At 34.8% G+C, this 12,608-nt stretch overlaps 1 protein-coding gene across 1 annotated transcript; it reads right to left on the reverse strand.

The window, feature by feature from the left end:
- Positions 1 to 6,024: 6,024 nt before the first annotated feature.
- Positions 6,025 to 8,027, reverse strand: hoxa13b (homeobox A13b). Its single transcript, XM_067393115.1, has 2 exons — positions 7,144 to 8,027; positions 6,025 to 6,726 (listed from the first exon to the last, which is right to left on the reverse strand). The coding sequence occupies exons 1-2, from the start codon at positions 7,769 to 7,771 to the stop codon at positions 6,485 to 6,487; spliced, it is 870 nt and encodes a 289-aa protein (XP_067249216.1). The 5' UTR covers positions 7,772 to 8,027; the 3' UTR covers positions 6,025 to 6,484.
- Between the last annotated feature and the right edge of the window lie 4,581 nt (positions 8,028 to 12,608).

Genomic DNA, 12,608 nt, shown 5'->3' on the forward strand with positions numbered 1-12,608 from the left:
CACAATAGTCAGTTCAGAACATTAAATATCCTTCGACCAATTGGCCTAAGAATACATTACGCTTTTACTTATTTTAAGCCCTTCTGAGGTTTTACTATATTGAGAAATTTACACGATAGTTTGTTGGAAAACGTTGTTTGAATATTTGTTTCTACATTTAGGCCTAAAATAAAGCATTAAGAGTTTGAACTGTGGTCACAAATTATAGCCTAAATGTTGAGGCAATATCAAAAAAAAACATTTTAAGGCGCTTAGTTAGATGAATATGAGCTAGTATATTATTTATAATCACATAAAATTGCAATGCATTTAGAAAGTATAGTTTTAGTATTAATATGAGTTTTAATATTAGTTTGACTGCAGAATTATTTAATTACAGAATATTAATATATTACACCTTCGTTCATGTCTTTCAAGTCTCGTTTTGAGCGCTATTTGGTTCAAACACATTTTAGCTATATATATAAATGTTCATATATTCATATATTTGTTTCTTTCTTTGTTTTTTCACATATTTATTCAAAAACGCAGTTTACTACAAGTTAGCGTTCTCCTGGGGGAATTCATAAAGCGTTTGACGCTTGCCAAATATCTTTTAAGGTAAGCTATATGAATTAGGCAAGACAAAGGCAGAATTTGCCCGGGTTGGGCACAAGAGTCATGCAGTGAAGCGGCTTGAAAACACAGTTGAGGCCCATTAAGTTTTAGCTTGGACTATGGCCCCCTTAGAATTACTTTGGATTAAACGATGAACAATGGCCGAAAATCTCCAAAATACACAAATTAATGAAGAAAGAAAAAGGAGAGAAAATACAAAGTGAAGACTGGACAAAAAAAGCCTAACAGGAATATGTAAAAAAAAAAAAAAAATGTTCAGCGACGAAATGCGCTCTTTGAGAGATTAGAATGGTTTGCATTTTCCTTTATTGTCAACGCTGATTTCGTTTCTGGTATTAGGGCTTTTAATGTGTAAATAATCTTGTGTTGGGAGGCAACAAAAAATAAAACCATTCCAAGACAGACGTGGTTTTTATGGTGCTCTTGGTATCTTCCTCCAGCCATTGTCAGCTCAGACAAGCCATGGCCGTCGGAGAGTGATCATGAGACGCCACCTACTTGGAATTCGTGAACTTCAATGAGACCTGAAGTCACGGGTAACAGTATATTAAAGGGAGACAACGGCCCCGTGCGTTGTATCGGGTGAGAGTCATGTTTTTAGCTTCTTCCAGGCTTAAATCCACAAGATCAAATGCACATATTGATAGAAGGTTATCATGCATGTTTCGGTCAGTAACAATAACCTTGCTATTATTAGAGTTGCAGGTTAAAATAGGCTAGAAGATGTCCTTCAGTGTAGAATTACTCACCAGGCCCACGCCTGTCTCCATATGACTCCACAAAGAAACAGTTTAAACTTTACATTTAGTTTTGGTTTATTTAAGAGTGTGTGAGCAAGACCTCAAGGGTGATGGTCACTTAGTAAGTGGTAGTTTACAAATAGCCCAAACAGCGCCCTGGATGAGGTTTAAGGGTTTCCACGAGAAGACTAATTGTATTATACGGAATTTGGCATTTTCTTCAGCATTGTTTTTGACTCACCCGAATTAGGCAAATGACCGATAACTTTTGGCACTGGATCAAGTTAGCACTTCTTTCTTGAGAAGCACTGTAATTGATACAGTCCAAGCCAATTTGTCATCACTTAAGAACAAATGAAATTTGTTCCGTGTTAGTCGCTTATGTCAATCCACATTGAAAAGCTGTGGTTTTTGGATGTTTTAAAGTCACCCAAGTCTCCTCTGAAATTGTAAGTCGTTCAGTTGTTGTATAAAAGCGGTAAAGCTCGCGCAAAATCCAATTTGACCTACAATGAATTTAACCACACTAATCTCAATTCATTTAATTTAAACAAATTTAGATATAGATATTTAAATTACAAAGGTGTTCTCATATGTTCAATTACGTCTAGAAACTTTGAGAATGTGATGATTATAAATAGAAATAGCACTTTAAATTAATTTAATGCCATATAGAAATAAACGTGCCATCATATGACAAAATAATTTAAAATATTGCAAGAGTCTATATAGGCCCTAGCTATTAAAAAAAAGAGAATGCATTCATCGAATAGAGTCCAGTTTCATTTGCTTGGAAAAGCTGTTTTATTTGTGATTTAAGATTAAAAAAGAAACGACAGTATCATTTTGATGTGGAAATGTGATATTGCTGTCGGGGTGTCCTTACTCTTTGGTGCATTTAATTAGCACAGATTGTCTTTTCACTGCATGTTTTGTCGCAGTGCAGTTACGGGCTCACTTTTTTAATATTTCCATAGTTAGGACGATAAAGACAAAGGCTCTTTGAAAATTTAGACTTGGACATGTCCTGTCTTCATACGTTTTTGATTTGTAACCACTTATTAGTATGTGATTTGTGTGAAATATTAAAAATATAGAAAATAATGCCCCCCTGCTTTTGTTTTCGAAGCATTTGCTGAAGAAGGACAGCGGGGTTTGGTATGGGTGAACCTAAACCCAACCTTTGCCTTGCACTTGCTCGGTAAAGTTTGGTGAGTATAGATGTTGATGCCACGCTGACCTGTAAAAAAAAATAGTTTTACAGGGGACCAAATTTACCACAAGCTCAGACCTGCATAAAAAACAAACAAGTGAAATAAAACTGGCTAATATGTTAATACGATCGGCTTTATGCGCCCTTCACTGGAGGAAAATGCGATAAAACATGCCTAAAAAGCATTAAAACATTTTAACGCTTTCTTCTGATTTATGTTAATCTTTTGATTTGAAACATATCTAAATATTAATTAGGCTAAAGGCACGTTTAATAAATTAATATTAGTATCAAGAGGAATATTTAAGGAATTTTTTAGTTTAGCTACTAAACGCTTTGTTTGGTGGTCATCATTTTTAGTAAAAAAAGAAACAAAAGTCTGTAAGCAAAAGTGTAAAAATTATGAAACTTTCAAAGATGGTTTACAATTTATACTATTTTTTGTGTCCACTTTTATAAACCAGACTTTGTGTACGAGATGTTTTTCAAAATAATTAATTTATAATTTATCCTAGTTATTTCTACAATTTCGCTTTCAGAAATTACTTGTATCCTATTCGACGAGCACCTAACGCTGAAATGTTGCTTTTTGTATGAGCAATGGTAGAAATTGATTTGTTGTCGTTGTTGCTTGATATTTCAGTAAAGTACTGAGACACTAATAGCATATTAAGGTTTCGTATCAATGTGTGTTCTGGCATCATACATTAGCCTATATATTTGTAAAATGAATATAGCCTTCATATCCGAAAGTAGGCTATATAAACCTCATCTGTTTTCTTTGACCGATAAGCTAGAGTAAACAAAATTCACAAAAGCATCAATTCAATTTGCACAGACCATCCCCAATGTTGAGAACTGCGCTAGTTTAATGAAATGCCATTTCTTTTAGTGCCTTTGGGTGGCAGCACAGTCCAAATTGAAATGCCTTTTGATACATTGAAACGCAAATTATGGATCCCGTCCATATGTAGTTCTCGCCACACTTTACGTCTGCTCAGACGTTTTTCAAGACCACAGCTCATAGGCTGCCTTCAGATCCCACAAACAGATTCTGATCATTTATTTTTGACTATTCAGAAGCCTTCATACAGTGATATAGGCTACGAATTACTTGTACCATAACAACAAGCTCCATAACGATTCAAAAAGGTTTTGTTATTCTATGCATTTATTGAATAGAATAGAATAGAATAATTGTTAAATATCAATTGTTAATGAAACATATTAACGATAAAAATGTGTCAGCTTATTTGAAATGCAATTGTACCAGCTCTGTAACAAGCACAAAAAGTTGATGAAAAGTAAAAGTCTTTCTGATTCTTTAAATAATCATTTAAAAAGCGGTGCAGAAATTAACTGCTACCGTTTTCCAGAATAAAAAAGGTTGGCGGTGAAACGTTGTTATACAACGTGACTTACTTAATTTCGAAAAAGCGAAAATAAAAAGGCAAGTAGACAAAAATAACTGGATTATTTATTGATTGCATTTAATTTCTGGTCCGTTTGTTTGTATCGTATTATTACAATTACAAACTGATGTCTTGGTGGTTTTGGTTTGCCTTTAACTTAAACAATGAGAGTTTGTATTTGAAAATGCATTTGTTGGGTATAATTAGACTATAAAATGACTAATAGTTAAAAGTTTCTAAAAAAAATAATAATAATTTTAATATACTGTCAGAAATGAAATAATTTGAAACTGAAAATGATATGTTACACTGTAAAAAAATATATTTTCATTATCACATTTTTTCTTTTGTCAAATCAACTTCAAAAATAAATGTGGTTTAGGTAGGCTAACACAATATTTTGAGGTTTTTTTTTTTTTTTTTAGTTGATTAAACCAATCGTCTTTATTATATTATAACTCAATTTTTTTTTTCATTTCAATGAACTCAAGATTGTAAAACCAGATAACTTACTTTTTTAAATTTAAACCAACAATACCTTTTTTACAGTGTACTAATTTTTCTTCACAGTTCACGCATTTTATTGGAAGTACATTGTACGCCTTTTTATTCACTTTCTGTTTTTAATAAAAAGAAATCAGGTGTCATTTGGATTTTCTCTAATTTGTGGAAGCTGATTTTAACGAGACGTTTTGTTGGTATTTAGCCATTATTTACGTAGATTTATTTATTTTTAGTTTTAGTTTTCTTGTTCATTTGTTTGTTTTAAATTACGTGAATACTTGAAACTCTTTTATTCTAGTAAGTTTTACTCTTTTATTCTAGTAAATAGTTATTTTGTAATTTTATTGTGGAAATGCAAAACATAGCCTACCTCAGAGTGACTCCAAATGATAAATTGGGAGTCTATTTTTAGCTGCATTTGAGTAAATTGAGCATTGTGTGAAAAAGATCATATATACGGAGAAGAAAATACATACCGCCAATACCAGGCATCCTCAGTCCTCTGCCTTTCACTCACTTCTTTCTCCTTCAGATTTTTATTTTTGACTATAAAATTCATATTAAAGTAGCTTAATTTGCATGGTAAGGAAAAACACACAAAACACCGACACAAACACACTGTGATATTACCAGCACCACACTTTACCTGTTTTTGGAATCTTAAAGTTCTTAGAAGAAAAGGTTCATTGGTTTGCTGGAATCCTAAGGGTTCTTGACTCAATTTTAAAGAACGCTTGATGCCAAAAAGGTTCTAAGGAGAGATGTCTTAGCATAATAGTTTCATGTTTAAGGTTTTTTTTCCCCCTGATTTTCTGTTTACGGGCTGTTCAGTCCATAAAGTTTAATTAAAACAAAATTAATGAATTAAAACTAAATCCTTAAAAAGATGCCATGATGGGAACCATGCACTAAAAGTTTCTATGAAGCGCCTGACGGAACTCTTTGAGGTTCTATAGAACTTTTTCTTCTAAGAGTGTAGAATCAGATGACTGAAAATACAGAAAACTGATTATAATAACTTTTTGGTGCTTTGCAAACTACGCAAACACATATTCGTAGATATCAGATCTCAAATACTTCTATGATGAACAATGACCCAATTGCAGGAAGTCAAGGCAAATGCATATTTGTGCCACTAGATGGCAGCACTGTTACGCTCATGGGAAAAGGGTAATTGTAGAACAATTGTTCTTTGAAAAATCACTTCTCAGGGATTTGGGGAAAGACAAAAATATCACAGCCATTATTCACTCATTATTAGAAGATGTTCCCTCTATTTAACTCATTACTTTCTGGAAGTTGAATTAGCTATTGCTACATTAAAAATAAATAGATAATTAATATAGGTTATGTTTATGCTAAACATTTTGGCAAGAAATGTTGACATTCGGAATAATTATAGATACAAATATTGAAATACATCACTTAATATGTGGAGTTTTATTTGCATACTGTCTGCAGTAACACATGAGAATTTGTATATTTCGCAGGAGCCTGAAAGCGACTTTGTATTTACAAATGTGTGTATGGGGTTAAAAAAGAAAAAGAAAAAGAAAAGTTCAAAACAGTCTTGGGGTAAATTTGGTGTACAGTTAGCATATATGCGAATCCAGTCTGAAATGTACATTTTATGGAAACGTGATGATGTGTAAAAAATAAAAAATACACGAATTGCCATGGGTTTGTCTGTTTACTTCACTGATTTTCTTTCACTGTGAATTTACATTCCTCCCACGTCTTTCTGTCAAAGACATTATAGATTCAAAAGAAAGGAAATCAGGTGGTGAATATAGGCACATTGTTCTTGAGCAGTATCTTCGCTTTTATCAATGTCAGTGTATTGGTAATATGTACACAGCTACATTTTCCCTCCTGCGCATCTCCGCAATAGCCTCGTGAAGTGGAACAGATGATGGAATGGATTTCAGAATAAATAATGTCGAAGGTCCTTCCATTTATACCCCTTTGGTATTTCAGTTTTAAAAAAAATGCAGACCTTAACTGATGCCCTTGTACTTGTTGACCACTTTCTTCTCTTTCACCCGCCTGTTTTGAAACCAGATGGTCACTTGTCGCTCGGTCAGGTTTGTGTGAGCAGATATCCTTCTTCGTTTGTCTTTAGTGATGAACTTATTTGTGGCATATTCTCGTTCTAGTTCCTTCAATTGAACCTTGGTGTAGGGAACCCGCTTCTTTCTCCCTCGACGCACTGACGCTCCATCCGTACCTGACACAGTATCTAGGGGTCAAAAACCAAAATAAGGTTGATTGTAAAAGCCGTACAAGTAGCCTAAATAGATGTTGATGTCAAAAATGTCAAATAATAGGCTGCACCATATGATAAAACACATTGATATGTCTCCGAGGCAACAACAACAAAACGCCTCAAGTAAAACACAAAAAAACATTAAATTATCATAAATTTGAAAACTATTTGCAATCACGAAATGTGGTGAGAATAGCCTACAAATTATAGAACATTTGTAGCCTATTTTTTCGACGAATAATTTCTAGTAAGCTCCTTCGTTTTTAAATAGACTATCACTTTCAATGATAAGAACCTTGTTTTTCTTAGGCCTGTATGTAAAGTTCAATTTTACGCTTACTGAATCTCAATATATATATATTTTTTTTTCTCATAATAAAGCATTTTTACCTTGAATAGACGATTTCCATAAGGTGTTTGACTGTGTTTGATCTTTTGGGCAGTACACCGGACTACTCCATCCGTTCGTGATTGCCCAGGGCTGGTACGTTTCAACAGGCAGAAGAGACTCGTGTCGTGGCTCCGCAGGGGCACTCAGCGCAGGTACGACTGGCACGTCAAGATAACTCGGTACAGGCTGGTAAGGACCAGACGAGTAACCCTGGTAGAAGGCAAATTCCTTAGCACGAGAAGGGAACTCCTCTCCAGAAACAGACGTGTCCATGTATTTTTCCCCATAGGAGGTGGGCTGCGTGCAGGACTTGGGCATCCTACACGGGTAGTAGCTGCCGCCAAAATATCCATAGGGCAAAGAAGCACTGGGAGAATTCTGCACGGCTGAACACGGACTGCATTGTTTGACAGGTTCTCCCATGCCCGACCCTGGCACCTCACTCGACGAGTAGGTTGTGCTCGGGGCCAGAGAAGACGGGTGGGCAATAAGATTCCTGCACTGATTAGCAGCAAAATTGCCTCCCACAAATCCTTCCATGTTTTTGCTCATATCATCCAAGCCGTTGTCATAGAGAAACATCACCGGGTCAATCCAGCGGGAATGGAGGAGTAAAGACGCTGTCATAGCACGCCCTACATGGAGCCTACCAGCTCTTTTAGAATTCCCCAAGACTGAAAGAGAAGCAGTGGATCAGTGGAGTAACAGATACACATGCGTCCCGTGTGCGTCAAGATCCAACTATTATTGGACGAGCGGAGGCACGTGACATGCAAAGAGGCTGATAAACGTCTAAACTGGAGATAACGCCGATCTAGCAAGACAAACATACTGTACTGAACTGAAACAAAGTGGAGGGATTTGGTCAAAAATACCTATAAAGATTCTGGTGATAAGCTTTATCCTAAAGAGGAAACCAAGTGGCATTCCATTGCGCAATGGGACTACATTTTACGTAGCTACCTTTATATAGCCTAGAAGTTTACATTTTAACAGTAAAATTGCAAATTCGTAAATATCATAGGCTATTCTGTTATTTTAATACTGTTAACAGTATAAAAAAAAAGCTAACGCGGATAGCTGAATTATTTTTAGTTGGTGCGTTTCAAGCACCATCTATTTTGTATTAACATAGCCTGCAACTGTTTTGGTTCATTAATTAATAGCCTATAGAAAAGCAATAATTTCTTCAGTCTCATTTTTTTTTTTCCAATGAATTTGTTCATGCAAATTAAACAAGGAACAGAAAAAAAGTCTTAAAGTGGCTTTTTTCTTCTGCACAGCTACAGCGAACTATCTCCGTAATGCCATCGACCATTTCGAGCCCATGAAATTGTCAAATAACAAATCGCACTTTATGAAAATGACCACCAGTTTATTACTCTATACGGCTAGAAATCCAGCCCACAATTTGGCAAGACTCGTTTACATATGAGTTACACACGGCTGGAGGCCAAGGTCAAGTTGAAAGTTGCAGTCTAGCCAGGGCCCTGGTTGTCATTGAAGGCTAGACCGTCTGGCAGGAAACGACCACACATCTCCGGGTACATTGTAAACAGGAGCACAAAGGTATTATACTGCTTGTGATGCCAAAGATTTAGCATGAACGTCTCTTGATCAAAGTTTCCATTACATTTCTGGTTATTTGATGAGTCGGCACAGAGGTCTGGCACTGCTGGAATTAAATAGCGAGAAGCTAGAGTAGAGAGAGGCAATATTCAGGATTTGTATTATTGTTATTATTATCGTCAACTAGTAGGAGACCATTGTTATAGTTATAGCCTATTATATATTGTTTAAAAATTATATAAAACCCCATATGATTCATTACCAGTCTTATTTCATTCATTTATTTTCCAAATCAGTTTTCATCTTAAATTAGCACACGGAATGAGCGACTATATGAGTAGGCTAGCCCATAGCCATGATCATTTTAAACATGATATATTTAAACAGAAATTTGTAAGTTTCTTGTTGCGGTTAAATTAATAAACTCCCTTTTTTTTGGAATGATCCTTTAAAATAGTTAACAGGCTAATTGAAACAGTGAGTCATTTACAATAGGCTAGCTTACAAACTGTCACTTTCATGAATAATATCATGCAGCCTCACGAATTTAGTGAGTACAATAACGATAGATAAGGTGATTTAATTCTTTTTAATAATAGGTAAATTCGAAATTACTATTATACATTCAGCATAGCTGTTTATTAGATGCACAGATGAAGGATGAACAAAACAAAAAAACATGTCATTTTTAGTTAGGCTAACGAAGGGCAGCCGTTAGTATAAGCTCGCTACAGCACAGGAAATAACCTCGCTGGTGGCGTGGAAACACGGGCATGTTAGGCGCCAAGTCCCTATTTGATCTTTTTAAGGTTTCTTGAGCTATTAGCGTTCAGCGTTGTCCGACCCTCTCACAAAAGCTAAACTGAAGACAAAGTCAACATGTAAACAGGCGGATATGAGAATGGTTGGTGCACTGACTACTAGAAGATTCAATGCACAACTAAATTTATCTCGAAGATATAGAGACAACCGGTAATGGGATAGCCTACTTTATTCCTCAACTTAAAAAAATGTTTCTTCAAGATTTGAACCACAGACGTCGTACTGTTTGTTGGTCCTATAGCCCTGTCATCATAGAAGGCCTAAAGTGGACGAATGCATGCTATTTTTTATGCTACACAATCACAAAGCATATGATGTTTATTAAAAATAGATGTACTAGTGGTATTTGTAAAGGTGCTGGTAGACAGTGGTCGGTATGATAATTTAAATCACTATATGTGAACGGATCGCAGAACATTATAGGCTATGTGTCTGTGTAAAAGACTGAAACAAGTCTAACAATTTCAACCACGAAAAAAGATACAACGAGGCTTGGTTTTAATTTCCTCTCAAAAACACGAGCAAAGAACTGGAACTGAGTGAACTTTAAGATATTAAGAGAGTGCAAATTTACATAATGTTAATTTCAGGTTCTAAACGAGGTACTTTTATTCATCTTCTGCAAATACATTTATGAAAACCAATATAGGCAACGTCGGGTCTGCTGTGTATTAAAAGTAAATATTTGAAAGTCACATAGCCTTGAGTCTTTATTTTGTAGAAAACAGCTTCAGATCTCAATAATGATAATGATAACCTGCGCTACATATTTCAGACACACACTGATATTGCGAACATTATATATTATAGCCTTATAGCCTATTTAATAAATAATAATAAATCACTTTCCAATCAAATTTTCGTTCGAAGCGGTTTGACACAGTTTAACATTTCCTGATAACGCGTAAATAACCTTTTAAAATGTGTTTGAGGTACTAAAAATGTTCAAAAATGTCTTTTATAAGCCTGAATTAAAATAACAGCATTAATCTTGTTGAATAGACATCTAAACCACAGCAAATTGAATAGCCTATTAATACAGCCTAATTATTTATTAATTATCTTATTTGTTAATTTTCTTTAACCGATTTAAAATTAGAAAAATGAATTTAGTTTTTTTTTTTTTTCTGACGTTATTGTTGCATTGGAATTAAATTAACATAAATGTAACATTTTCATAAACGTCACAGCTTCTTCTATGCTTTAAAAGCAGAAACCTGATGTCCAGCTTATTTTGAGAGTAATGGAATCATTTCTCCCTGTTTACTGTCAGTACTAAAACAACCACCTTTATTACGCAATAATAAATGAAATGATAACTCAACGAATAAAAAACGAAAATGTATACATTTTATAAAACTAGGCTATTTTGTATGTTTTCCCTAAGCAAAGATCGCATTAGCCTATACCTTAGTTAATGTTTTAATGAAATATCGAAGAAATTGTTTTATTGGCACATCATGATTCAAAGTCCAGACATCAGTCACCGGCCTAATTCTCTTTCTCCGAAACCAAACAGTTTACAAGTTTTATTTTTGTGTTACACGTGAGTTATATAGCTAGGCTATAGCTCGACATAGCAGCGAAAACTGTGTTGACTAAATTGATTTTTACTCTTTGAAGGTCCAGACTAGGCTACGATTAAATTATATACAGGCGTAAATAAATAAATACTTATTACTTATCATATAAAACGTTTTTTAATAAATTGGTCAATGGAAAATTCTACAGTAGAGTTGTTTTTTTAAATATATAATTTTTTTTGTCCTAATGTATATAAACATGTAAAATGATTTGTATGAATTATTTTAGATGGAACAGCGCAATATGTGTGAAAATAAATAATAAAATAAGCTTGTTTTGAATCGTGTAAATAAAAAGGCAACGAACTGGACCGATGGAACCATATTGTAAACACACTGGACCTCAGCTAAATATCTATAGCGTGCCTCTGTTTTCTGAGTTATCAAGCCTGTCTGTTCTGGAAATAAAGATAGTGAGGTTTCACTTGGCATGCTGTACTTCTTCAAGTAGTTAAACCTAATAACTTCACATTACACCTACTCAAAATCCAAGTAGCCTAGTAGCCTACACATATCCCATTTCGACCACACCTGGAGCTCGTGTCAAGGTCCATACAATTAACCTAAATAAAAGACATTAAAATACTGTAGGCTACTTCTTTCTGCAACATGAAAACGAAAATTAAATCAAACAATTTGATAAATAGCGTTTGAGAGTTTTTGAGAACTCGAAGTCATTCAACACGGAGCATCTTTTGAAGGATGTCTTATCTGTATTATCGCAATTGGTCATTTTAGAAAGCATAATTTAGATGTGTTAGCTAAGTGTTTGATTGAACTCACCTCCTGAAAACAAATGCTTTCGTGTAAAGTTACAATCAGCAATTATGAGGAACACACTCAACGACTAAATCATCATACAGCCATAGCATCTTCTCTATAAGAGTTTCCACCTGTTGGAGAGTTTTAGAAACATGTTTTATGCAGTCAAAACATCTTTAAGGATAGATGCTACCCATTTAAAAAATACAAAAATAACCAAATAGGAATTGAGATGTAACAGTCGACGCAGAATTTTTAATCTGAATGTGTTATTCACCACGTGGCCTTAAGCAGTTTCGTCTGTTGAGGATGATTGTCCACATTTGCCCAAAATAATCCGAATCTTAAGTGGCTGCTGCTGCCCGGCGACTAGCAAATGACAGAAGAGAAAACTAGACGAATAGTTGAATAAAAAGACCACAATTAACAACAGTAAGAGAAGAAATGTTTCAGTTTAGAAAATCTTTAGCTCTGAGAAAAGACTGTGATATATTTTTTAGGGGTTTTAGAGAATGTAATGCGTTAAATGGTTCAAACCGGAATGGGATACCGGGTTTTGTGCTGTCTGAAGTCTAACTATCCCATGGTCCTCTGTTTGTAGGACCTGCCAACTAGATAACAACACAGCACTTAGGCCTCCATGCTTAATGGACTTTTTATGGGTTTGTCCTGTGATCATGTGACCTCTAGCATTATGTCCTTTCTGTGGCTCTTTGGAGGAAAGATCA

Source organism: Chanodichthys erythropterus, chromosome 2 (genome assembly GCF_024489055.1).
Source record: "Chanodichthys erythropterus isolate Z2021 chromosome 2, ASM2448905v1, whole genome shotgun sequence".
Lineage (NCBI taxonomy): Eukaryota > Metazoa > Chordata > Actinopteri > Cypriniformes > Xenocyprididae > Chanodichthys > Chanodichthys erythropterus.

Coding starts and splice junctions, on each gene's coding strand:
- hoxa13b (XM_067393115.1), bottom strand. CDS start 7,771: ATGACAGCGTCTTTACTCCTCCATTCCCGCTGGATTGACCCGGTGATG. Junction 6,727..7,143: donor ATGGAAATCGTCTATTCAAG/GTAAAAATGCTT, acceptor TTTGACCCCTAG/ATACTGTGTCAGGTACGGAT.